This window comes from Saccostrea cucullata, unplaced genomic scaffold, assembly GCF_032062105.1.
Source record: "Saccostrea cucullata isolate Sc308-1 unplaced genomic scaffold, CSIRO_AGI_Scuc_v1 ctg206, whole genome shotgun sequence".
Classification (NCBI taxonomy): domain Eukaryota; kingdom Metazoa; phylum Mollusca; class Bivalvia; order Ostreida; family Ostreidae; genus Saccostrea; species Saccostrea cuccullata.
Genome location: NW_026934771.1, coordinates 228,647 through 253,314, shown reverse-complemented (window position 1 = coordinate 253,314; position 24,668 = coordinate 228,647). Strand labels below are relative to the sequence as shown.

Sequence of the window (24,668 nt, the reverse complement as noted above, 5' to 3'; positions counted from 1 at the left end):
AATAAGAACAGGTCACCGTTGATTTCAAGTAAGGTGATCTAAAATAACGTAGATTGAGAATATGAAGTTGTTTAAACGACAAAGGAAATAAATCAATTGGAGAATCTGTTATTATGCAATTTATCTAACAAATGTATATAAAACACTTCATCAAATCTGACCCCATGACATAACCTTAAATTAGATGGATATTTATAGATGCCCTCCTTTATCAACGTGATACAAGGATTCTAAATTTTATGTCAATCTCAAATACTGTCTATCGTTAACCTGAATTCAATGAATAATACTTGATCTATATATTCTTTAAAAAATCAATTGGAAACTTTTATCTAACAAATGTATATAAAACACTTCATCAAATCTGACCCCATGACATAACCTTAAATTAGATGGATATTTATAGATGCCCTCCTTTATCAACACAATCTCAAATACTGTCTATCGTTAACCTGAATTCAATGAATAATACTTGATCTATATATTCTTTAAAAGGGAAACTTATCTACATCAATAGAACATTAATCAAACCACTTCTGCGTGTTGGTAAAAGGTATCACTTCGCTTATGACAATTCCTTTGTCACGAAAAATACAACAATGCTATATATTTGGATAACTATCGAATCGGTTATCTTCTCTTAAATCATTTATTGTCCTTTGAAGTAGTCATATTTCAATTGTATACATGTAGTTATCCTATTGACATAATTCAAAACTATGTAATATTCATGTCAAGTGAATGCAAGTTTATCTAAAGCAAAAAACACTATATCTGGTTTATGTTTGTTCAACATTTTATTTTATTGATGTAAAAACTGAAGCTTACATGTCCTGGATAAAATCATTAGAGTTTGTAACGTTTCAATTTCCTTATGGTCAATTGGAAGCTAAAGTGCTGCAGCTGAATAAAATAGACACAGTATAGGTAGAAATTTTAAGTACGATTGCTAAAAACGTACGATTGATTAACTTTATAAAAATAGAGCATCGAAATACGTTCATCACAAGTACCTGTATCCCCTCTTATCAATGGATTATAAATACACTGTATGGTGCTTTTAATTATTCCAAATCAAAAAATCTTTTTTGTTATCTTGATAATACAAATTGAATTCAGACTACATGCTCTGTTTCATGAGCGCTCCGAATTGTCAATGTTAAAGCACCATTTGCATGTTTTTAGAAAACACTTTTTTTTTTTACATGTGTGATTGTCTGTATTTCAAGTCTTTTTGAAGAGTAAGCAGAACACCCACACCAAGCTGTTCCATCGCATTAAGGATTGATGCATGTCACTCTATATATTCTATACAGCCCTCACTACGCGTTTCTTATTTAATGAAATGCGTAGCAATCTTTGATTGATCGACATATCACCCTGCCTGAAGTAGTAAAAAATTGCAGGTGATTTCTCTGGATTATATATTTGTCCTAATTAACAATTCCTTCATGAAAAGTGTTTTCAGAAAACACTTTAATTGTAGACAGTTAAATTTACTAAGTTTTCAGGCACCCCATTGTTATCATTTAATCCTTTTTTGACAAAACAAGCAATTTATTCTTTTTGTACCCAATCCACCCGCATTATTATCATTTAACCACAAAACATTACAAAATAGGAGCAGAGCAAACACGGACCTCCAAAACATCAGAGCTGGGATCCGGTGCCATGGAGGAGTGAGCATCCCCTGCTATAATAGATGTAGAAAAAACTGTAACCCCACAAAGGTTAATAATAGTTTTGTGAGGAGAATAAAAGAACATTACTGACGTGGAATATTTTCAGTAAGTCTTTTAAAAATAACTGAGGTGAAATATTTTCGGTAGGGATGGAATATTTTTCAGTGAGTCTTTACAAAACTGAAAAGGAATATTTTCAGTAGGTCTTCAACATTACTGAAAAGAGATATTTTCAGTAAGTCTCCATATTGCGGTGAAATATTTTCAGTAAGTTTTAAACACTATTAAGTTGAGATATTTTGTTTAATTAAGTTACTTTATCTTTAGTAATGGGTATTCAACCTTTTTCCTACTAAGTGCATTTAATTTTGTTGGTTCTCCTCAATGTGAGATCCTGAAAAGACATAACTTAATATAGTAACTCTACCATAAAGTAATTTAATTTCTAAGTTCATCGTCTGCAACTCATGATGTAAATAATACTGATTCACTACAGTAGAGACGAATCAGTTCTATTACCCACGGTACTACTAAGCTCACAAAACGGTACCCCTACTCCGAGTGCATTTCTCGGCAGTATGTTCATGAGTTTCTATGAAAATGTCTATGAATTACATTCAGAAAAGTTGGGTTAACAAAATGGTTAACCGCTTTACCGAGAATAATAGCAAAAACCATGCTTTGCAAAGGAAAAGTTTTGGTCCTATCAAAACGTAAAATAAGGAGATGCACAATAGTACTATGTAATAAAGTTTCAGTATCATTAAATGTTATGTATTAGTATAGGATGAGTCGCATTTAAGAGACGTAAAATAAAGGGAAAAGTCCATGTTTTGTTATAGGAAATTCCAAAGGGTGATTCTAGTCAAAACGTAAAAATATTCAAAATGGTACAATGTACTAAAGGTTCTGTGAAAATATCATGATCAGAAGGCTGTGGATTCGAAGTTATGGACATCAACAAATTGTTCGAACATAAGTAGCAACTGTTACTTCGCTAAGCGCTGGGCTCTTTGAAGTGAAAATTGCTGGTCCTTCGGAAGAGACCTAAGAAACCGAGGCCCCGTGTAATGGCAGGCGTTGTCATGATATAGAATATCACTGCATAATGGCCTTGAGTGTCGAGTAAAGGTTTTATTTGAAGTCCCTCGACGGTATATGGTGACGTCTTTATATAAGTAAAAAAAAAAATCTTCCCGAAAGGGACATTAAACGACATACAATTACTAGTAGTTTTAACTCACCTTAGCTTATATTCTTGTTTATTTTCAAATTCCCAGCCATATATATCTATTTTAAAATCACATTGTACTCGAATATACTGGTATCAATATATTTATTGAAATTCAGTAAGAAAAAGTAAGCTTTAAATACAGCAGCACACAAGTTTGCAATATATCGAATGGTAATTTTGAAAAAGTACACCAGTCTAATATCGGATTTAGAATTTTTAGGTTTGATAGAATACATTTTCAATTATGTAAGCAAGAAAGCGTGGTTATCAAGAGGGATTTTATAGTTTTAGATAAAATATCAAAGTAAAAAAAATTACACTTAATTAAGTGTTATAGTGGCTTGTGCTGTTTGGATTTGCAAAATTAGGAAATTTTCTGGTGTGTGTCATTCTAAATAAATAACGCGTGCCTGCTTCTTCAAATTAGATAAACTAATTTATGGTTTCCGAAAGTGGAAAATATACTTATGTTAATACCGTAGAAGAGAAGGAACATGAAGTAACATCTCTAGTTAATGAGAAATTTTTCACTTCTCCTTCTGTAATATTAACTTTAATAATTTTTTCCACGAGAAATTAAAGGGAGATTTTTAAAGCAAAACAATATATCGTTAATCAATTAAATAAAGATTAATGATATTTTTCTTGATTTTGCAAAACTAGAAAAAGAGAAGCTGCATTATGATGGGTTGTAGACAGAATACCACACGCTTCCTAGTGCACGACAATAATTGTCGTTGACACAGGACGCATTTAAAAATTATCAATTAATAATAATAACTTTCATTGAACTCAACTTATCAATCATCAAACACTGCACTTTTTTTTAAATGCACCTGTTGAAAGTAAGTAAATCTATTCACCTCAAAAGTCTATTCTAGAGGAATTCAATTTCTTACAATTTTCAAGTGAACGCATTACTAACCAATCCGAATTAACTTTGACAAATTGCTGCTATTAATAACCCATATTTAAATATGCATTAAGAAAGCAATGTGATCATCATGAATGCTATAGTTGATTTACTTCTGACAGTCTTAGAGGGGATTCTCCTCTTGTTTTGGTTTCCTTCATGATAGTGAGTAAGGGAACCCGGCTTGCTGCTATGGAGGGTGCAGTGATTTTCACCAACTGCTTTCAGTACTCGGAGATGGATTACGAAGCATTTGGGAGGTAACAGTTTGCATTCAGCAAGGGAACAAGACCCGACTGTCAAAAAAATCTATTTATCATTTAATCTGGGAACGTTTTACACAACAAATTATTTTGATAAATAATTATCGTTCTTTGAACTTTTATTTTATCAGTGTATATCTGGAAAAGAAAATATTTGAAATGCTTTGAATGCGCAATGATAAATATGCAGTTTTATGCCTTTCATCTGTTTCTTATCGGTTTGAAGAAATGCACAAGGCCAGTAAATTTCTAATATTTTGGTATTTCTTTTCTGGATATTGCAGCAGAATGGATTATTTAAATTGCTTGGCAATATGCGATATACGATATTTTTCATTAAAAAAAATGCAACATGGCTAAAGAAAAAAAAAGAAACACTCAAAAAGATATATTTTGAAAACATTCAGTTTTATAACTTAATTTTTAATTTAACTAACTTAAGGAATTGCACTTGTATCATGTTTTTATCAAATAACTACAAAGGAGGGTTAATGAAAGTTAAAAAAAATCTGATTAATTAAAACAAATCTTTTACTGATTAGTTTTAACAGTTCCTGTACTTTCATAATATTTACAAAAATGTATCTTGATATATTTACATAATACTACATATAAATTAGAAGGAAATTGTCTATAAACCAATTTAGTTAGTAACAAATATAAACTTCATCTAATTCATTTTTTTATTCTAATTATACCTTTTCAACAAGAATAAAATCAATTTTTCTTCGAATGTAATATTTGTTGCCATTACTAAACGTTGTATTATCATACAAATCTTAAAAACTGTATAAGAAAAAATCATCAGATTTTTTAAAAAATGTAGAATTGCGAAAAAAAGAAAAAAGTACATAAGAGTTAATTACTAGTATAAAGAATTGAATAATAACCCCATATATCATATTGATTAAATATTAACTCTTGGGGTTGACACTCTGTCATCGAAACATCTCCTTAAAGATCATATGACTGAAGATAGAATAAAACAATTCTCTATGATTTAATTAAGACCTTCAATAGATTTATTTTTACATTATTGCATGCTTTTTTGGTCCAACTTTTGCAGCAAATAGCATATGTGGTTGGTTCTTTTTTCTTGTTTACCCACAAAGAAATATCAAATGATATTTTATTACATTTGTGATTTATTTGGTTTTAGTCTGCTTTTAACTGAATTGTCAAATGAAAGTCAGATGAAAACTAAAAGCATCGTAAAATTTCAAACTGTTCTTAATTTTGGACACAGAGCTTAGAAATAACAAAAAAACTTTGTTTAATTTTCCTTTTCAATAAGAATATCATAAGAAATTTTATAATTAAAAAAAAATTGTGAAGATTTTTAAAATGACATTTCAAAACAAAATTCTTTAAAAAAAAAAGATATTCCTGAGAAGTTTAAATCTGTCAACAAGCTATTTTTTTTTATTATTATTTCAAGCAAATACCAACACATTTATCAATTAAACCCCAAATCTTAATTTTCACTCAGAAAATTTCACCCAAAGTTCACAACATTTGCTGATAATAAAATGTCTCAGCGAAAATGTAGAACAAATTTGAGCAAAATATGGATAAATAGGTTTATTGTCACTAGAAGATAATTAAGGTGAAAGAGATGGATCACATCCTTTGAGCTTCCTAATACATCACAATTTGTACTTTCTATTTATAAAGCAGGTTTTTTAAACAGCTTCTTGTTAAAAAAATCAACTTCTATTTAATCCTGACATTATATGCAACTGCATATTTGAATTGTTCAAAATGATATCAAACAAGTTTAAATTTTCACAAAAAAATTTAGGGTACCTATAAAATCGTATTCATAAAAGTTGTGTTGGGAACAGGTTTTTAGTTGCAACTTTAATAAAACAAAAAAGATGATGTGTTACTGGTAAATGTTAATTAAATGTACAGAAAATCATCTGTAAATTTTGTCATACCCCAAAGATATATTTGGAAAAAGAGATACATGTATTTTCTCTAAAAAATATGAGAAATTATCTTAAGATTAAATTCAATTAAATTACTATAAGACTTTGACTTTTTAAATATTAATTTCAAGCTATTTTTGTGTGTAAATTTATTATGACTATCAATTTCTGAAAGGGGTGTAACAGAGGAAGAATATTTAGATTTTTAACTGTTTTAAGAATTAATTTATTATCATTTTATTCTATTACATATTTTAAAGCTATAATTTCCACTAAGAGCATGAATATAGCTTTAAAAAAAAATCATTATACAGGATACCTTGTCTCAGTGACAGGAAACACAATTAAATGAAGCAACTACAAATTATCACCAGTGTCTAATTTTCAACATTAACAGTAGGTATACTAATGAGACTTCTTGTCATAAATTAATTCTTACAAATTGCGGCCATGCAATTTGTCTCCTACTTCACTGACATATCAGACCCAGACAGGTGAACTGAACTTGATGTAGTCACATATGCCACAGTGCCTCAGATAATTAACAAATTCACTACATATAAATTGTATTTTATTAAAAAAAAATCCATTTTATAACCAAGAGCTTCATGTGCTAGAATGCTCGCCTGAATTACCTTCAATTTTTTTTTCAGAACAGTGGAATACAATTATCCATGTATTGTATAAATTGTGTTTTTCATTTTATTGCCACTATTGGAATTTGTCTTTAGGTGTATTTTCAAACAACGATACAATTATTGTTTAAATTAAACAAAAATCTTTTTATACATACAAGTATGAACTTACTTCACAGTTTGAAGTTGATAAAAAAAAATTCTTGGACTGTCCATATATATTGTGATTCACCTAAAATAAAAAAAACTGCTTCATGCTATGACTAAATGTGTCTTTATTAACAAAGAATAGATGTGCAAATATTAGAGACATAAGAATTGAAGTACCAAATTGTGGTATAATTTCAACTAACTGAAAAGGCTCATTCTGAATTAGGTTAATCACAGATAAATTGTTTTTTCACAAAAATATTTTCTTTCAAAATCAAGTTTCTTAATAAAATTAACTAAAACAATTAGAGAAGGACAAAAACATCAAATCTCGGCTTTCAATGAAACACTGAAGCAAAAATAATTGATTTTAAGGTTTAATCAGCCTTCCTTTGACCTTAATTTAATAAGATTCACAATATGAACAGAATCTGAATGTTTGGGATAAATGTAATCTCTTGGGACTCTAGAAATATACAACTCTGCCTTCTTGGTGATTGACTTGTAAAATCTTATAATCAACATATAAACTTTGGCCAAAATTCAATTACCCAATTATTGAAATACAGGGGGAAATAGATTAAGATGGCATTTAGAAATATGCAAATTCAATCCCGAAAAAGACAATTATCCCGCATGCCCATACGGCAGTTCATTTTTCTTCTGTTCGCAAACTCTATGAGACTTGATGAAACTGAAATAACATTAAGATACTCAGGGCGAAAAATATAATCGCTTTATTTCCTGTGCTGCCCCTTTTCTACTTGATTGAAAGTAAAACTAGAATTTGCTGCAGTTTTTTGGAGGGCCCCAAATTGCATTAGACTTTTCTTCCCTTCTGATTAGCATGAAAAGCTCTTATCTCTAAGAGTATAATCCAGAAACTTTGATTAAAGAAATCCCCAGATACACTACACACTAGAATAGAACAAAAGGAGTCAATTTAATCCCAAACTAAAGGTGCATTGCCATTTTATAGATAAAGAAAACAAAGTGAGGTTGTGTAGACTTTTTAAAACAAATTTTCTCCGAAAAATTTTTCAAATTTTAACACATGTCACAAATGTGTCATCAGTATTATACTTCTGAATAAGGTGAAAAAAATTACCGAACATCTTTTTAATCCATATATGATGTAAGCAGTCTGAAGTTTCTAAGTTGAACCAAGATATTACTACTGCATACTTAAGGTGCAAAATAATTTTTAATTTTAGACTTTTCAATCACGTTATGAAAATTATTGCGAAATTGCTGTCACATTCAGCTGCAAAATAACAACAGCTGGTAGTTTTTCCCAACCTTTGTTCAAGTCATTAAATTAATTATTATTTCATAGCATTTATATCAAAACTTTGAAAATTTGTTTATAGAAATTCATCAAAAAAGGAATAGAGTTAATTTAGGCAAAAGCTATTGAGTACATCAGTCTCATAAATTCTTTCTTAGAAATAATTATTATTTGGACATTTTTTGGTGTCAAAAAATTCTTTAATCATTTAAAAATAGCAATTTATAAAGTATACTTCCTCTAATGAACTTTAATTAGCAATGTTTTTCTGTAAACAAGCCTGACAGGTCAGTTTTAATTCTCTCCTGATGAAAATGGGGCGGAAATCGTCAGCCTTTAAAATGATGGTAACCTTGACCTATTTAACAACTGATTTACAATTGGAAACAGTCACTGCAGCATTTTTCTTGATCATTTACATATTAATATGTCTCTTATGATAAACAAGGGGCTCTAATGAGAATCATGATTGACAAGCAATTTCACATTATAACATTATGTATCTGCTTATCAATATGAAGCCGAGAGAATAATTTATTGGACATTTGCTCTTTTCTTACCAGAATAGGTCAAAATATGATTGTCAATCATAGGGCTTCCTCCAGTTTTGGTTAAAAATCACATGATTTAGGATCATCAAGTGTCTCTGCCTCTCCCTAAAATAGTTCAATAAATATTCTCTGTCTCAGCCTCAATAACTTTAATTAAGGTAGCTCAGTTAAATATGGGAAAGCTGACATACTTTTTAAAAAAAAATTCATATAATCTCTTTTGAATTGTGTTATTTTTTCACATTTTCCTTTCTGCTGAAATAATTTAAATCTTTAAATCAATTCCTTCATTTGCATTGACATATACAATGTAATTGATAAATTAGTTTATACTATTCCCTCAAGTTGTCTATTTGTCTATATTACATAAGAAGCCATTGCACTTATTCTTGGAGCTTGGATTTTGAATAACAAAATTCAAGACTTCCCTTACATTTCATACAGCTAGAAAATATTTCTATATAAAGTTCTAGAACGTTTTCATTTCTAAACATATTTGATCTATTTCATTATGTAAATTTTTCTCTTAAAAGTTTCACATAGAACATAAAATGATGTTTCCTTTGATGGTTTTATGAAACCATATGATTACTGTTTATATTATCGTCTTTTGATAGGCACTTTTTATACTTTATATATATACTCATTAATTAATTAAAGGTACTTTTAAAACAAAAACTTCTTTATCATATTCTTTGAATGAACATGCAAAAGCACTTGTACCGATCTTAAATTTCCATCAATCAATCCACAATATGCCTTTTAGGGCCTAGCTAATAGGAAAAATTTAAAAAGGGCTTGAGGCTTTAGAAAAAATGCTTCTGGTTATTCTAGAAAGACGAACTTGAGAACATAGCTAATGAAAATCTTTTTACCTCTAAGATTCAATGATTCTGTGGAAACCTTGCCTGTATCATGGATTCATGATTCATAACTGAAACCAAAAATAAACTACTAGTATTCAGTTATGAGTAGTACTTATAATAACACAGCAGATATTTTTGTGCATATGGTAACTATCATTTGAAGGATTGCCCTAATATTTTTGGCATTCTTTCACAATAGTAGAATAGAATTGTGAAGAATTACACTGAAGTTTAATAGTTTATTAAATAAAGAGAGAAAAAAAATCATTTTAAAATGGAAAGTTTTTTAATGGAAAGTGTAAATTTAACTGTCTAGGCAATATCAGAACTAAAACAAGATGTGTTTGTGAAACACTATGCGCCCGGCAGCAACAAAGTTCGAAAAAAGCTATTTTTAGCATATAGGTCACAGTCAAGGTCCCAAGGTCATTGACCTTGGTGTCATTTGAAAGAGCTTAATTAGTGGAGTATGCATACTAAATATGAAGTCTCTATCTTTCATGGTTCAAAAGTTATGGCGAAGGTTAAAGTTTGGGGACAAACAAACAGACAGACAGACAGACAGGACAAAAACAATATACGCCTCGGATCTATCGATCCGGGCGCATAACTACTCTCTAAATGAATTGTTGTTTTATAAAGAATGAATCATTTTTAAGCCAAGATAATGTCTCAGCTGAAACAGTAGTTCTATATGTATTGGTTTGAATTACATGTGCGATAATCTAAAAGGAAAGATGATATTTCAAAACTGCATGAAGTTTTTTCATATATGTACAAAAATTTTCTGTTTTTGAATAAGAAGAAAGGAGCAATACCTATGTAATTTTAAAAAGTAATATATTTCTTAAAGGGACATGGACACAGTTTAAACTGATTTTGATTTTTTAAAACCAATTTTAATGTTCACAATTCCTAAGTAAGGCATCATCTAATGATCAGCAAAAATGTGAACATCATTTGTTGATTAACAAATGAGATACAGAACTTTAAGTTCTTCATAATGTAAACAAAGCTCATGTCTTGTTTTTGTTTACATAGCAAATTTCATATTTATATAAACATGAAATTCAGCAAATCACTAGATACTGTCTAAACTTATTAAGAATAAGCTTCTTTATTGAAATTATCTGCTTTGAACAGACATTTTTTAGTATATTAACCTAGGTAAACAAAAACATGACATGGACCCTGTTTACATAACGAAGGTTTGAAGCTCTAAATCTATCTTAATTGTATCTCAACTAATGAAGTTCAATTTTTTTATGATCATTAGAAAGACCTTAGTTAAGTTTTTGTAAAAATGAAAAAAATAAGTTTGAAAATTTTTAGGTGAACTGTGTCCATACCCCTTTAAAATTGAATGCTTAATGTTAGTCATTATACCATTAATTGCAATAAAACTAGCCAAACAATTATTTTTTTTATGAATTGAAATTGTGGGAGAAACTATATTAATTATAAAAATAATTGTTCAAATTCTTTTGAGGTAACAGTGTCAAAGAGCATTTGAAGCAAGTTGAGTAATATGCATCCCTAGATGCATCACCAGCAATTGAGATGGTAGGAAACATCTCAAAATCTAAGTTTGATTCATTTTAGTAGGGCTGGTATAGTGCGAGTATACATGTACATGTAAGCTAATCTGGACTTTGTGAAAGTAAACTAAAAAATCATTACTCAAATCAAAGGAAACTATATATCTGAGGAAACATTATGAAGTAATTAAAATATTCATGTACATGTAATTATCTCATGGAAGATGATCAATATTTTTTTTGATAACCAACACTTCATAAACATAATTAAGTAACAACAGAATTTAAAGAATTATGTGTCTTTATGTAGTTTACTATTTTGATTTCAAAGTCTTACTGAAATCATACCAAAACTGTGATAAAAGAAGTAGAATTGCTTCTTTTCCTTTTGTATAAACCATCATCATTCACTGTCATTAAAAAACAAAAAAAAAATGCAATACAGTAAAACTTGTCTACTTAGGATATTGTGTAATCCGAAATCTTGTTTAATATGGTGTAAAATCCCCTGCAGTAAATTCAATAGTTTTATATATTGTCTATAATCCAAATTGTTGTCTAATCCCGACAATTTCTTTGGAATCAGTGTCCACTGTCCACATTAGACAAGTTTAACTGTATATATCTTAAAATTATTCTATTTTGGGAGATTTAAAAAATATGGACTGAACTTATACGAGTAATTGCATTTTTAAGAATAATAATTTACCAATGGACAAATTTAAGGTAAGTACATGTAGATTGACTTCGGAATGGACACCTTACTAAGTCTAAGCATGACCTCTTCAGTTAGTTGACCAACAGAGTTTAGGGAATAAACAAAAAATGAAAACATAACCTCGATATAATTTTTCATCAATAATATCTATGTGATGATAAGATCTTGAAATTAATTGCCACACATAGATCTAGGAAAGTGTTAATATAGACGCACATCTGGATATATTTATAAACAAGAACAGTAAAAGGCTAACTGCAAAATTGATTTCCAACACTGCAACAGGAGATATTATGGAAAAAGGCATAAGGACAACAATACAACTGTATCTCCTTTGCAGTTGACTTTTATCATAACAATGATTAAAGGATTATACCTTGATGATACAAAAAAATAAAAAAAAAATTAACACTTGTACCAGTATCCCAACTAATGTTTAATTCATTTGGAAATTTATATTGAATTTTCAAAACATTTTTATTAAAATCATTTGCGGTGGGTAACAATAAATTAATAAATATAAATAAGTTTAATTTTCTTTAATTTTTATCCTTTTAAACAGCATCCTGGAACTCAGAAAGGAAAAATCGCGGGATGCTGCCAGGTCAAGGCGAGGAAAGGAAAACTATGAATTCTACGAGCTGGCCAAATTACTTCCACTTCCTGCGGCCATCACTAGTCAACTGGACAAAGCTTCCATCATCCGACTGTCTATCAGCTACCTTAAACTGCGGGAATTCTCCGGGCATGGAGACCCACCATGGAACAGGGATCATTTTTCTGCTAATAAATCCCTAAAAGGTAAGGTAAACTTTGTAATTGATAACATGACATAAAGGAAATTAATTGATTTTTTCTTTTACTTTTCTTTAATGCTGACTTGAATTAAATTTTATTGTCCTATTATATGAATATCAGAATTACTTATCATCATAATTACTTATCTAAGTAATGACCTTGTTTAATTAAGGTGTTTACTGTATCGACTTCAACTTTTGACTTGATTTAAACTATGCACATTTCCTATTTCCAAAACATACTTTCAGTGAAAAATGCTTTAACCTTTACCCCTGAACGTGTCCCAAACCTCTAATTAAGCTTTTTCAATCATTTTTATATTTGAAGTGCAAGAAATTTAATTTCAAAACCGACATTGTTTTGAAAAGTTGAAATTTGCTGCCTCCAATTGGAGGATTTCCAAAAATACGAAATTAAAAGTTTAACTAACATCTTATGGAGAGCAAAATGCTTCTAGTACTTACCAAAATTGCATTTATTGTTCCTTTCTAATACCAAGTGTCTGTTGAAAACATTTTTCAAACTGTCAAGGTTTGTTCTGATTTCATGCAATTGAAATCTTATGAGACTTAAATTAAAATGTGGAGTGTTATTTTCTTTTAAGCAAAATTGTGAGAACTCCAAACATTGTTACAGTAAAGATGTCATTTGATTTATGTACTGTCATCAAAAAATGATTGTATGATCATCAAATCACAGGCGTCTGATATTACTTACTTTTCCTAAAAGAAAATATATATATATATACCCTCTACCTAATATTTCACATGAATTACTAAGTTGCTGGTATATATTTTTCAAATGAAATAAAAATAATGCAGGTACCGAAAACAAGTTCGATGTGGAAGATACATATATTTGTTTTAAAACTTTTTTAAAAAGTTGATATTCATTTTTCATATCATCAAATAGATATAGTATTTAGAGCTGAGCTGTCTGCAGATACACATTCAATCTACATACAAATTTTTGTTTAACACCTTGAAAATGTTGCTAATTATTTGTCCACATTATCTAATGGTATTAAGAATAGCAGTTTTGTTGACATAGCTATTGGAAAACCTAATTTTTGGAAATTCCAAAACATTTCAAATAAACAAGCAATGCCAGATGGCTAGATCAAATACAAGTTATATAACAACCTTGTTATCAATATTCCTTTTTTTGTTTTGGTTATTATTTCATTGGTCACATAATATGATAGGAGCTTTATTCAAACTGAAATGTTAGTCAAGAGCTAGTGGATAGGTGTAGAGAAAGCACACTAGAACTGAATTACCTCTCAATGTTTTATTTACTAATTGTTAAGTCTTAATGAAACATATTAGATATTGCTATTCTAAATACCAATTGATGATGTGAAAAAAATGATTATCAACTTTTTCAAGGTTTTAAACAAATATTTGTATGTAGATTGAATGTGTTCTCAGTATCTGCAGACAGCTTAGCTCTAAATACTCTAACTATTTGATAATATAAGAAAATGAATATCAACTTTTTGAGAAAGGTTTAAGACAAATATATGTATCTTCTACATTTAACATGTTTTCAGTATCTGCAGACGGCAGCTGGCCTATTTCAGTTATTTCCTACGTGACTATAAGCATCCTCGTTTATCACTTTTTTGTTGACATAGATATTGAAAAACCTAATTTTTGGAAATTCCAAAACATTCCAAATGTCAAGCTATAGTAGGACATCAACAGTTACAAACATAGATAATTTAAATTTATTTAATCTCGCCAATATATACATAGATGACACTTAAAATACATAGGACAACCTAATTTTTGGAAATTCCAAAACAATTCAAATGTCAAACCACTGTAGGTCTAACAATTACAAATATTTATAAAATTTAAATTTATTTAATATCACCAATATATACATAGATAATGATTAAAATACATAGGGTAAAAACATATTTTGAAATTTGTTGAATTTTTACCAATATTAGACAGTAATAAGAATGTAAAAATTGTCATTATTATAGCAGGATTGTTACATTTCAATATAGAATGAAAAGAGTGTCCTTAATTTTGTTAAAAATTATTTGAATTATTTTTTTTTAACTGTACACCTGTCCGAGTCATTTGAATCAATCTAAACATATAAATGTATAAAATGCAAATAAAACAAAAAAGGGGGGAATTTTATAAAATAAAATTTATTTCACATTTTGACTGAGTTGTTTCAAAATGTGAATTCAATAAACATTTTTTGTGTAAAATATGTAAATGTGTCTTAATTGAAAAAAAAAAATGATAAAAGTACATGCCAATTAATTGTAAACACTTAGTATGTCTGTTTTATCCAAGAATAAAAAAGACAATCTAAATTTAAGCTAAGTGCAAAACATTCCTATTTATCCTTTTGACTGGGGAACTACTGTTTTTTTTAATTTAATAATAAACAGATCAGATTTAACATCAATCTTTAACAATTAGATATTTCATCAACTGTATGTCTGTCTGGATATTTTAAAGAAGGGCAGTGTTAAAATTGTAGAAAATATTTTTAACAGCCATAAATCTCCAAAAATATATGATCTACATCAGATACAGAATGTCACATGATATACCCCATGATGCACCTGTGATTATGGGAATGAACAATCTGAACAATCCTCAGGCCTTGTTATCATTAACTCCTCTTTAAAAATGACAAGAAAATATCAAATGAATGGATAGCCATAAAATATATCATAAAGCCAGGTGTTATCTGAAAGATTCATCATCCTCCCATTAAAAAACAAGCAATGCAAGGCTTTCCTCCCAACAGAAATATGGAGAAATATATAAGATTATTAAGATAGAATACAAGACAACTGGCAAGTAAAAGGAATTACTAATCTCTTGGGAAAAAATGATAAAAAAAAAGTTGTCTTCCTGTTTCCTCTAAAATCTCTTAGATTATTTTCATCTCAGACAACAAAAATATATATGTAATGTTTTTTAAAAGTAAAAAATCTATCCAAAATCAGAAGCTTATTTCCAAATATTGCAAAAGTCAATCAAACAGTGCTAATCATGAGAGGATAGTACAATCTTTATACTTAATTTTCTTCAATTCTGACTGATTGAATGTTTTTCTTTATACAAAAAAGAAATTTAGTGACTGCAGCCAGAAACAGTAGCACAGAAGGCCCCATTCATGCGATTACATATGTCGAATCTAAGTGAGAGCTGGGCACAGCTCCGAGATACACATTTTAATTTTACCTTGATCTGATAGCAAACTGAATCAAATGAAGCACATCACCAGAGCTGATACCCTATCCATGTTAAACAGTTTCAACTCCTTCATGTTTTTTCACCCTTGTTAGTTTCATCTAACCTTTTGGCAATATCTCCGCATTTTGCGTTGCTTTGCAATGCTTGTTTTTTGGTGTTTTTAAATCCACTTTTGCAGTAGAGCAGTTTTAACAGACATCGTTTTATCTGCTTGTTCATCGCTCAGAAAATTGTCGAAATGAGAGTTTGTAATTCGAAACAAGATTTATTAACAGACCTCCCTTGCAATATGCTTCTTCAAATCTGAAATCTGCAATAAATTATAGCAAATTACTTGAATGTATGGTACATCTGTTTTATCCCACACATGAAATAGCTTAATAGCATTTCATTCAAGCAATGGACATAACTTGAAATTTCAATGAATGGAATTATCAAATTTTTTTTCCAGTTTCATTTTCAAAAGTTTGTCTGTGCTTTGAATTTTTTCACAGTAAAAAAATAACTCATTTTTTTTAGTTAAAAAGATATCCATTAATCTGATGAATTAATGTTTCTAGTGCCTATACATCATGTACTAAATCCATAAAGATGTCATCAAAACATCACACCTTTGATTCAGACCTGACAATTTACAAAGCTCAGCAAGTACAAGAAAATTACACATTTATTGACAAAGATTGTCAGATCAAAGAAACAAAATAATTTGCTTTAAATTATGATGTTTGGCAAAAGGCAAGCAGTTTGAGGATTTGACTAATGCATACTGCCTGGGAACACAAGTCAAAAAATGTTTTGTGATGCCTTAAAATTAAATTAAAACTCGACTTGCACTGAATTTTATGTTCTTGATGGATATGAAAAAGTTTTGATGTAAATTTGTTTACCTGCACTCTGAATTTAACACAGTTGATTCTAAAAATGCTAAATCCTTTGAATGCAAATAAGATATGATATGACTGATCCAATCTACATTGAGGAATAAAAAGTTTACAGTAAAAATTGTCATTGCAGTCCAACATCTCATCTACTGGTCAAACATTTCATCAACCAAGCCATCACATTTTCTTATACCCCTTAGATTAACAAAGCATTGGAAGTGTTAGATTTTTTTAGTCTTAGAGGTATACATATAACATTAAATTTAATTACAATCCAAATTCTGTTAAGTGTTTCTTTTAACATTCTTTTTATAATAAAAGTATTAATGAACATTCTTGCAGGGTCTGGAAGAAGGAGAAATGTATCCAACATAGCCATGGACATTTTTGATAGCCATCAAGGAACCCATATACTTCAGGTAATTTCTTAGAAATAAAAAAAATTAATTTAAACAAAGGACAATATTACAATGAAAATATCTCTCTCTGTGCCAAATATTTTGAACAAAAAATAAGCCAAATTTCTTTATTATAAACAAACTAGGAATATTTTAAATACTTCTGCCATTTCAATTAATTCATGATAAAAATCATACACATATAGCCTCTGAGACCCACTGAAAAAAATCTTACTAGATGAACGAATGAGCTAAAACAAATTTTCCTGCCTTAACAAGCAAATATTTCAAAAGTTACATGTCATGATTGCATGGGAAAGATGCACTTTATAATGACTTTCCACCCAAATGCAAAATATAATAACGTTTTATTCAAATACAAAAAAGGATAACATCACTTTATTTGCCAGTTGCCTTAGCAATAGATCAAGTTCATTTTTAATGACATGAGCTAGGATACCTTTTGTTATATGACTCTCCTCTAAATGCCACATTTCATAAGTTTAGGTAAAAAGAGTTTTTTTAAAAAAAACTTTCACCAAGTCAAGACTTTACATATGAGATTTAAAATACCAGATCATGCACTACATGTATAAAAACATATATTAAGATTTTTGTTTTTTTCAACTTGAAAGAGAAAGGTACAGACTTTTGTGCAGGCGCTGTTGTCACAAGGTGAAACAGATCAGCTGATTCACATAAAACATGTGTGCTTAAATCTATTTTAAATCTTCTGAGATCAAAGAACACTTAGATAGACTTTTATTATGATTGATTGATTATTGTTTAACATCAAGTCAGCAGTATTTTAGCTATATTTTCAGTTTGTGTTGTATATGATTAGTTTTCTTTCATTTTGGAGAAATAGATCTATATATATTATTGGAAATACATTCATAAGCCAAAAACACATTCTCATGCTAACTTAATGAAAAGAAAATATATTGAGAGAAAGTTTGGAGTTCTTTTTTTGCATTGTAACCATGTCAGCAAAATATGCAAATTTTCATATTCATATTGAAAATTTCTTGCAAAACAATTTTATGCATAAAACACCAAAATATCTTTCCAAATATTAATTTTACAATTAAATAATAATTGTGCAGCCGAGATTAATGCTTTTCTTTAAAAGCTCAAAATGTGAAACAACCTCAAATATCCATCGTTTTTTAGATACTGTTATAATGAATTTCACCACTGTGACAGATCAAAAACTGGCTGTAGCTAATGATATGGTTTGTTTGGCAATAAATCATAAAATTTCCTGGTAATCATCATGCAATAACTCATTAATTATATTAAATATTGTTCATATAGTTAGCTTTGACTGTAACCTTTACGTTTATAAACTTACTTCACTGTAGCGATTTATGGCAACATCTTAATTTTGCCTTATCTTTGAAGTCCATGAAACCCAATGAAAACTCATCAATAGCAAAATATTATGCAGAAATGTAAATGGCCAGACAATTCATTTAAATGATTATGAATTAATTGATATCAACCAGAAAGCTTTTTATAGTCAATTACTTAATTCATCCTTTGACAAAAGAAAAAGATGAGAAAAAATGTTGCTTACACAAGACCTTGAATTGTTGAAAAAAAGTTTGTTTTTCTTTACAATGATAATCATATTCGTAATTCATAAAAAATACCCCAGAATTTCACTGCAAATCAAAATTCTAGTTGTAAGTAATAGTCAATCTTCCTTTATCCCATAAATGTCCTTTCCTATGACTTATTTTCATCGAAAGTCTACATGTCAGTGAACATTTATTACTGAAAGTACACACTTTAATTATTATCCCTCCTCAAAAGTGACAAAACAGGTTATTTATTCCAATTAAAATAAAACACTTAAATACATCAAATGTTCTTTTCTTGGAAGGTTATGCTAGTACAACAGTTAATAAACCAGAAATCAGAAAAGTATTAAACTTTATCGATCTGATTTCCTTATGTCAATACAAGATAAATTCTAACATAGATCAGTTGAACTTTTACAGAAATAGAACACAATTAAGTTCATAAAAATGCATGCACTCATATGTAATCATGGTGATAAATAGGAAACTTGTTCATTTATCATGTTTATAATAACAATTTCAAAATGAGATCACTCAAACACCTTGCAGACAGTACATAGTCCAGAAACGGCACAGTTTCTGAAGCTGTCATTTAAAAAATGTATATTTTTCTCTATATCTTATGTTAGAAAAACATGTACATGGTACAATAAAAAACTTTAATAATGATTGTCTAAAAGCTACATACAAGTATTTAAAAATATTTTTTTTAATTTTGTAAGTTCTAATCTTTTCATTTTAGTCTATGATTGCTTAGAAACTGATGTAAAGTTCTTGCAAATATCTCTTATTTAATTTTTCTTTTAAAAGAATTCAATATGTCAGATGTAATATATATGTTTTTAACAACTTTGAACTCTTTCATTGGGATTGCTACAAATGTATGAACTTTTCTGAATGCTCCAACACTAACCTCCACAAACCTACTTGATAAAATTCAGTATCAGTTTTTTTTTTTATTTTGTCGAGAGCCAAAAAAGCATTGAATCTTGGGCTTTCAATTTCCTGGCAAGTTATCCATCTCTTGATCAGGGTTAATTCTCCCATAATGCCAGCAAATCTTTATTGTAACAATGGGCTCAGAAAAAAAGCTTCTGTGTCGAGCCCTGACTCAACCTTTTAATTAAGTGTTAATTCATATGCCATGTCACTGAACAAGACAATAATGGAAAATAGTGGCAATACAATGTGGATTATCTGCCAAGTATATAACGTTTTCCCCCTGAACATGAATGACTCTAAATTAAGTGAAAAGCTTTTGATTCACTGAAGGAAAAATATTCACTGTTTCATAGTAAAGAAAAATAAATGAAAAATATAAGTAAGCCAAGCACTGTAAACAAGTAAAAAAGACTTTAATTAATTTTGTGACTTACTCAGCTATAAACTTGTTATATTATTTCAAAGAAATCTAAGAAACTTTTTGAATTCTCTGTTTTTCACGTACATGTATATCATTAAAGTACCTATTAAAGCACTCATAGTATATTACACTGAGGCACCTTTTGCAATGCCACATGTCTACATGAGTGTGCTATTTTAAGTATGCTTATGATAAACTTTTTTCAAAACTAAATGCACTTTAAATGAATATAGTCTGCAATTTTCCATTCAAAAATCATTCAAATATCTCGCAAAAAGGTTATAATTTAACCATGCAGTTATATGGACTGATCATTAAAGGTTTAACTGTATTTTCAGAACCAGCAAAAAACCTTCTGTAAAGTTTTAAGGATATATTTTTATTCCAATGTTACAGCTTATTATCAAATATAATTGTATATTTCAGTCTGTGGATGGCTTTGCATTCATCTTGGCCAACGATGGAAGGTTTCTATATGTATCTGAGACTGTGTCAATTTACCTTGGGCTTTCACAGGTAAAAAAAAATTCTACCAAGCATTTGTATTTGTCATATAGGAAGTCTTCCTTACTTCATCCTAATTGAAGCCTAATTTCTTTCTGCTTTTTTTAATCTTTTTTTTATGATATAATCATTTTTTACCCCACTTTTCTGCCATTTATGTTAAAATGAAACACCTCATCTTAAGTCATCCCAGATGTAACAAATTTGTGTTTTTAATCTGCTTGAAGACAGTTATGGTGAAAGAGACAGATCTCAAACAGTTAATTTTCTGCCAAAATGGATCCTATTTATGACAAAAAAGAATGTTAATGAACACAATCATCTACTCTTTGTCAGCCTATTTACACACAACAAGTGCTCTTGTCATGTTCTTTCTGAGATTTATCAACTGGGCCCTGTACAACTGGAACCTGCAACATGCTCACTCTGTCACTTTGTGTGACAATTCTGACTGAACACCTAGACAAAAACACCTTTAACTCTGAAAAATATTCCTCTTAAAAGGATTGCAGAGGGCATTGTCCCACTTTCCTTCCAGAAAGAAAATAACTTGCAAGTTAAAGGAAATTTAGAACATATTACTCTTTTCTTCTTTTCTGATTTTGTTTAACAATTAGAAAGTGTTCAATGTTTTTCAGTATGTGTTAACTGTTTTCCTGTTTTTCAAAAGCTGAGAAAGATTAAGACTTCTTAATAATTTATTAAAAAGTCTTAATCTTTCTCAGTTTCTGAAAAACAGGAAAAACACATATAAAAAAACCCAACACTTTCAAAATGTTAAACAGAATCAGAAAATAAGCAAAGAGTTGCAATTCAATTATCAGTGTCCTGATAGGATTGAATTAATTTGCTTCCCTCCTGTTAAGGTTGCGGTTTTGTGACCAGTGTTGTGTTTGTCACAAGTCAATTGTTACCCTGTCATGGCTGATTCAGCACCATGCTGGGACCAAGCATTTTTGCCAAGAATGCCTCCAAGCACGCAGATACAATTTTTGTTTAAGTTCTGCCCGTTTATACAGAGGTCACAAGCTGATTGCATCCATTATCTCAAATGGCTGCTGGTCAAAATCTCTATCATCTTTCTCTCAAACATTACTATAGTTACAAGGATTCTGAATATTAAATATAAATTCCTTAGTACTTACATTTGGGTCTTGGCTTAATGATAATTCTTGATATGTTTGCCTCTTTAACAGGTTGAGATGACAGGAAGTAGTATATTTGACTATGTCCACGTACAAGATCACCAAGAATTACTGGAGCAGCTAGGCCTGGCAACTCCTAACTGTAAGTATTATACCAGAGTACACTTCTGATGAAGAACTACAGTACAAAATGCACTCAAGGAACTTTGTTATTAAGAATTTCTGCTTATATGCATAAAACAACAAAAAAGATTATTTCCCTACATAATTGAAGGAAAGGGTCATACAGGAGAAAGTGAAACTTATACCTATAAAGAAATGATTTAACATTATACATGTATGTCCAGTATGTTGTTTAAAGAACTTTTTTTTGCTAGAAAATTTTAGGGAAATTAATTTAAAATCATAGTAAAAATTATGAATAAAAATATAATATTATTATGATATTATGGAAAAAAATTGTAATATATGGTGATTACAAAATTTTTGGTGATACTCATCCGGCCATCCCTACAAATAAGTCAGATAATTTTTTTAATTATTTCATATAAACTTATATTAATTGGTTTACTAATTTAATAAAATAATTTTAAAAATTTGGTGCTTCATCATAATTCAACTTATGATAATTTAACAGTTAGTAACATTTTTAAAATGATATTGCCATTTGTATTTTCATGCAAAAATTTAATTCATATACTGTACAAAGGTTTTCCTAACATTTTTAAAATGAATTAGATACGATTTCATATAAGGAAAAACATTTATCGCTAACCCTGTTTTATAATTAAAAGAATGAGAGTTGAACTCTTAAAAAGACTTGTAGCAATATTTCATAGTGCACATTATTATGTCAGAGTGAATTATCTAACTGTTACTGACCGAAAAACATCACTCATTCATAAAAACGTTCATTTTGGTTATTAAAATCATGTTTTTATGATGAAAACTGCACTTTCAAGGCTATGACATAGTAGGTCAGCTATGCATAATGATGGGGCTTAATAGGGCTTTTATATATTAACTAAATTTCTAATTTCTTTTATTTATAACATGAAAAATACATTTTTTTCTTAAAACCCTTCCTTTTAATTCACAAAAATTGTCAAATTCTTAACAACTGTCTCATATTGAAACCTTTTAGAAATAAGTTTAGGGAGAACTGGTTCATACATGTATAAAAGATTCAATAACTAAATTTTTCTAAGAAAATTCAGATGAATTGAAATAAAAATTCTATGCCACTTAGAGATATTTTTGATCAAGACATCATGAAAATGTTTTCGAAATGTAAAATAAATATTGTGATAGTATATGTTAGATAGGCCTGCCTGACAACAAGACTTTAAGTGCTGTCAAAAAAGGTTAAAATCCACAAATTACATAATACTGTGATATTTAATTGCAATAATGAAAAAAGTCACAAAAACTTACATTTGATAGTCAGGTACTAAAAAAATAACAAAAAGGTTTTCATATATTTTAAAAATATTAATAGAACAAAAGCTGTCTAGCACTTTCTTGTATTGAATTTTTTTTTAAATGCAGTGGAGGTCAATTGATATATATTTTAATTACTACATAGGCAGTCTTTGAAAAATTGTTTGGTTGCCAGCTCCTAGCCAACTGGCCCAGCCCAATTTTTATTTTTTAAAATTCATAGATTTTTTTTCTCTCTGGAAAATAGATTTTGAAAATTCATTGATGTTAAAATTTTCTGGAAAAAAATTTTTGTCACCTACTTACCAATCCAATTTCTTTATCCTGAGTTGGGAGAGGGCAAAAGAACATTTTTTAAGTCAGCCCTACAATTATATTTGACAATTTTAGATCAGATTTTTAATTTTTTTTAATATGACATGTTATCATATTTAAAGAGCAGACATAATTGCCTTGCAAAAATATGCACACTATTTCTAAAAAGTATTTCCTATATGTAGTGTATTCATTCAAAATTTTTTATCAAGTTCTAAGAAAAAAAACTTTTTATATGCCTTTTTTTATTAATTTTATTATAAGTGATATCTAACATTGTAAAGTTAATGATAATAAACCTAAACGACCAATTAACAGGCAATAAAAGTCTGAAATTCTAACAAGTTGCCAAATAATTGACTTCACCATCTAATTTATGTATGATTTACAATGACTTTAATCAAGTTATATGAAGAAGGGAAAAAATATTCTAATCAAAAACAAAAATGTGTTTTAATGAATGCATAATGTAATTAACTCAATTAATAAAGTGACAAAACGAGAAAATTTATTATTAGCTTTGAAATTTTTGCTTCACCATATATCATATTTCTATTTAAAAATAAGACAGGCTATCATAAATGTTTAACTTAAAGGTCAGTTTGAAAGGAAGTTTTATTTTGGGCACTTATTATACATTAATTACTAGACTTAATGAAATAGTGATTCATGGAAGCCGAAATTTTTTTTAGTAATTCAAGGAAGCCAAATATTTTTTTAAAAATTGGAAAAAAAAACATTTTCTGCATTCAAATTAATATGTAGAAACAATTAACCTCTCACAAAAAAATGAAATCAATAATTTTTTTTTTAGTAGGGACTATACCTGATGTACCATCTCCAAGCTCACAGTCAGACACAGGTTCGGCGCCATCTACGCCAAGGGCAACAACTCCTCCCTCTCCTGACCAAAGTGAGTCCTCCTACCTTAATTTCATGAACTAATTATCTGAAAAAAGTAAAATTGGACACTATTTCCTATTTATTTATAAATCAATTGCCATCTACTACATTGAGTGACAGCTAGAACAAGATAACATTACACAAGGGCAAAGGTTACCCTAAATAAAATTTTCTGTGGAATAAATGTATATATTTTTAAGATTTAATTTTTTCTCCTCACACTTTATAAATAAGCACATGATCAGGAATTCTGAACCTATGCCATTAAAAGACATTATGTCCCACTTTTTATGAAATATTAGCAATCCACTAAATTAAGTCTGTAATGACTTT

General features: G+C 29.1%; 1 protein-coding gene across 4 annotated transcripts in view; it reads left to right on the top strand.

The window, feature by feature from the left end:
- Nucleotides 1-24,668, top strand: part of LOC134241327 (protein trachealess-like) — a 47,699-nt gene that overhangs the window by 16,317 nt on the left and 6,714 nt on the right. For 2 of the 4 annotated variants that reach the window (XM_062723396.1, XM_062723397.1), the window contains exons 2-6: nt 12,332-12,570; nt 17,024-17,100; nt 20,455-20,544; nt 21,729-21,819; nt 24,247-24,345. In XM_062723396.1, coding sequence (XP_062579380.1) covers nt 12,332-12,570; nt 17,024-17,100; nt 20,455-20,544; nt 21,729-21,819; nt 24,247-24,345 — 596 coding nt within the window. Of the gene's footprint in view, nt 1-3,954; nt 4,090-12,331; nt 12,571-17,023; nt 17,101-20,454; nt 20,545-21,728; nt 21,820-24,246; nt 24,346-24,668 lie in introns of those variants that run through there. The other 2 variants (XM_062723393.1, XM_062723395.1) reach the window with 2 other exon arrangements.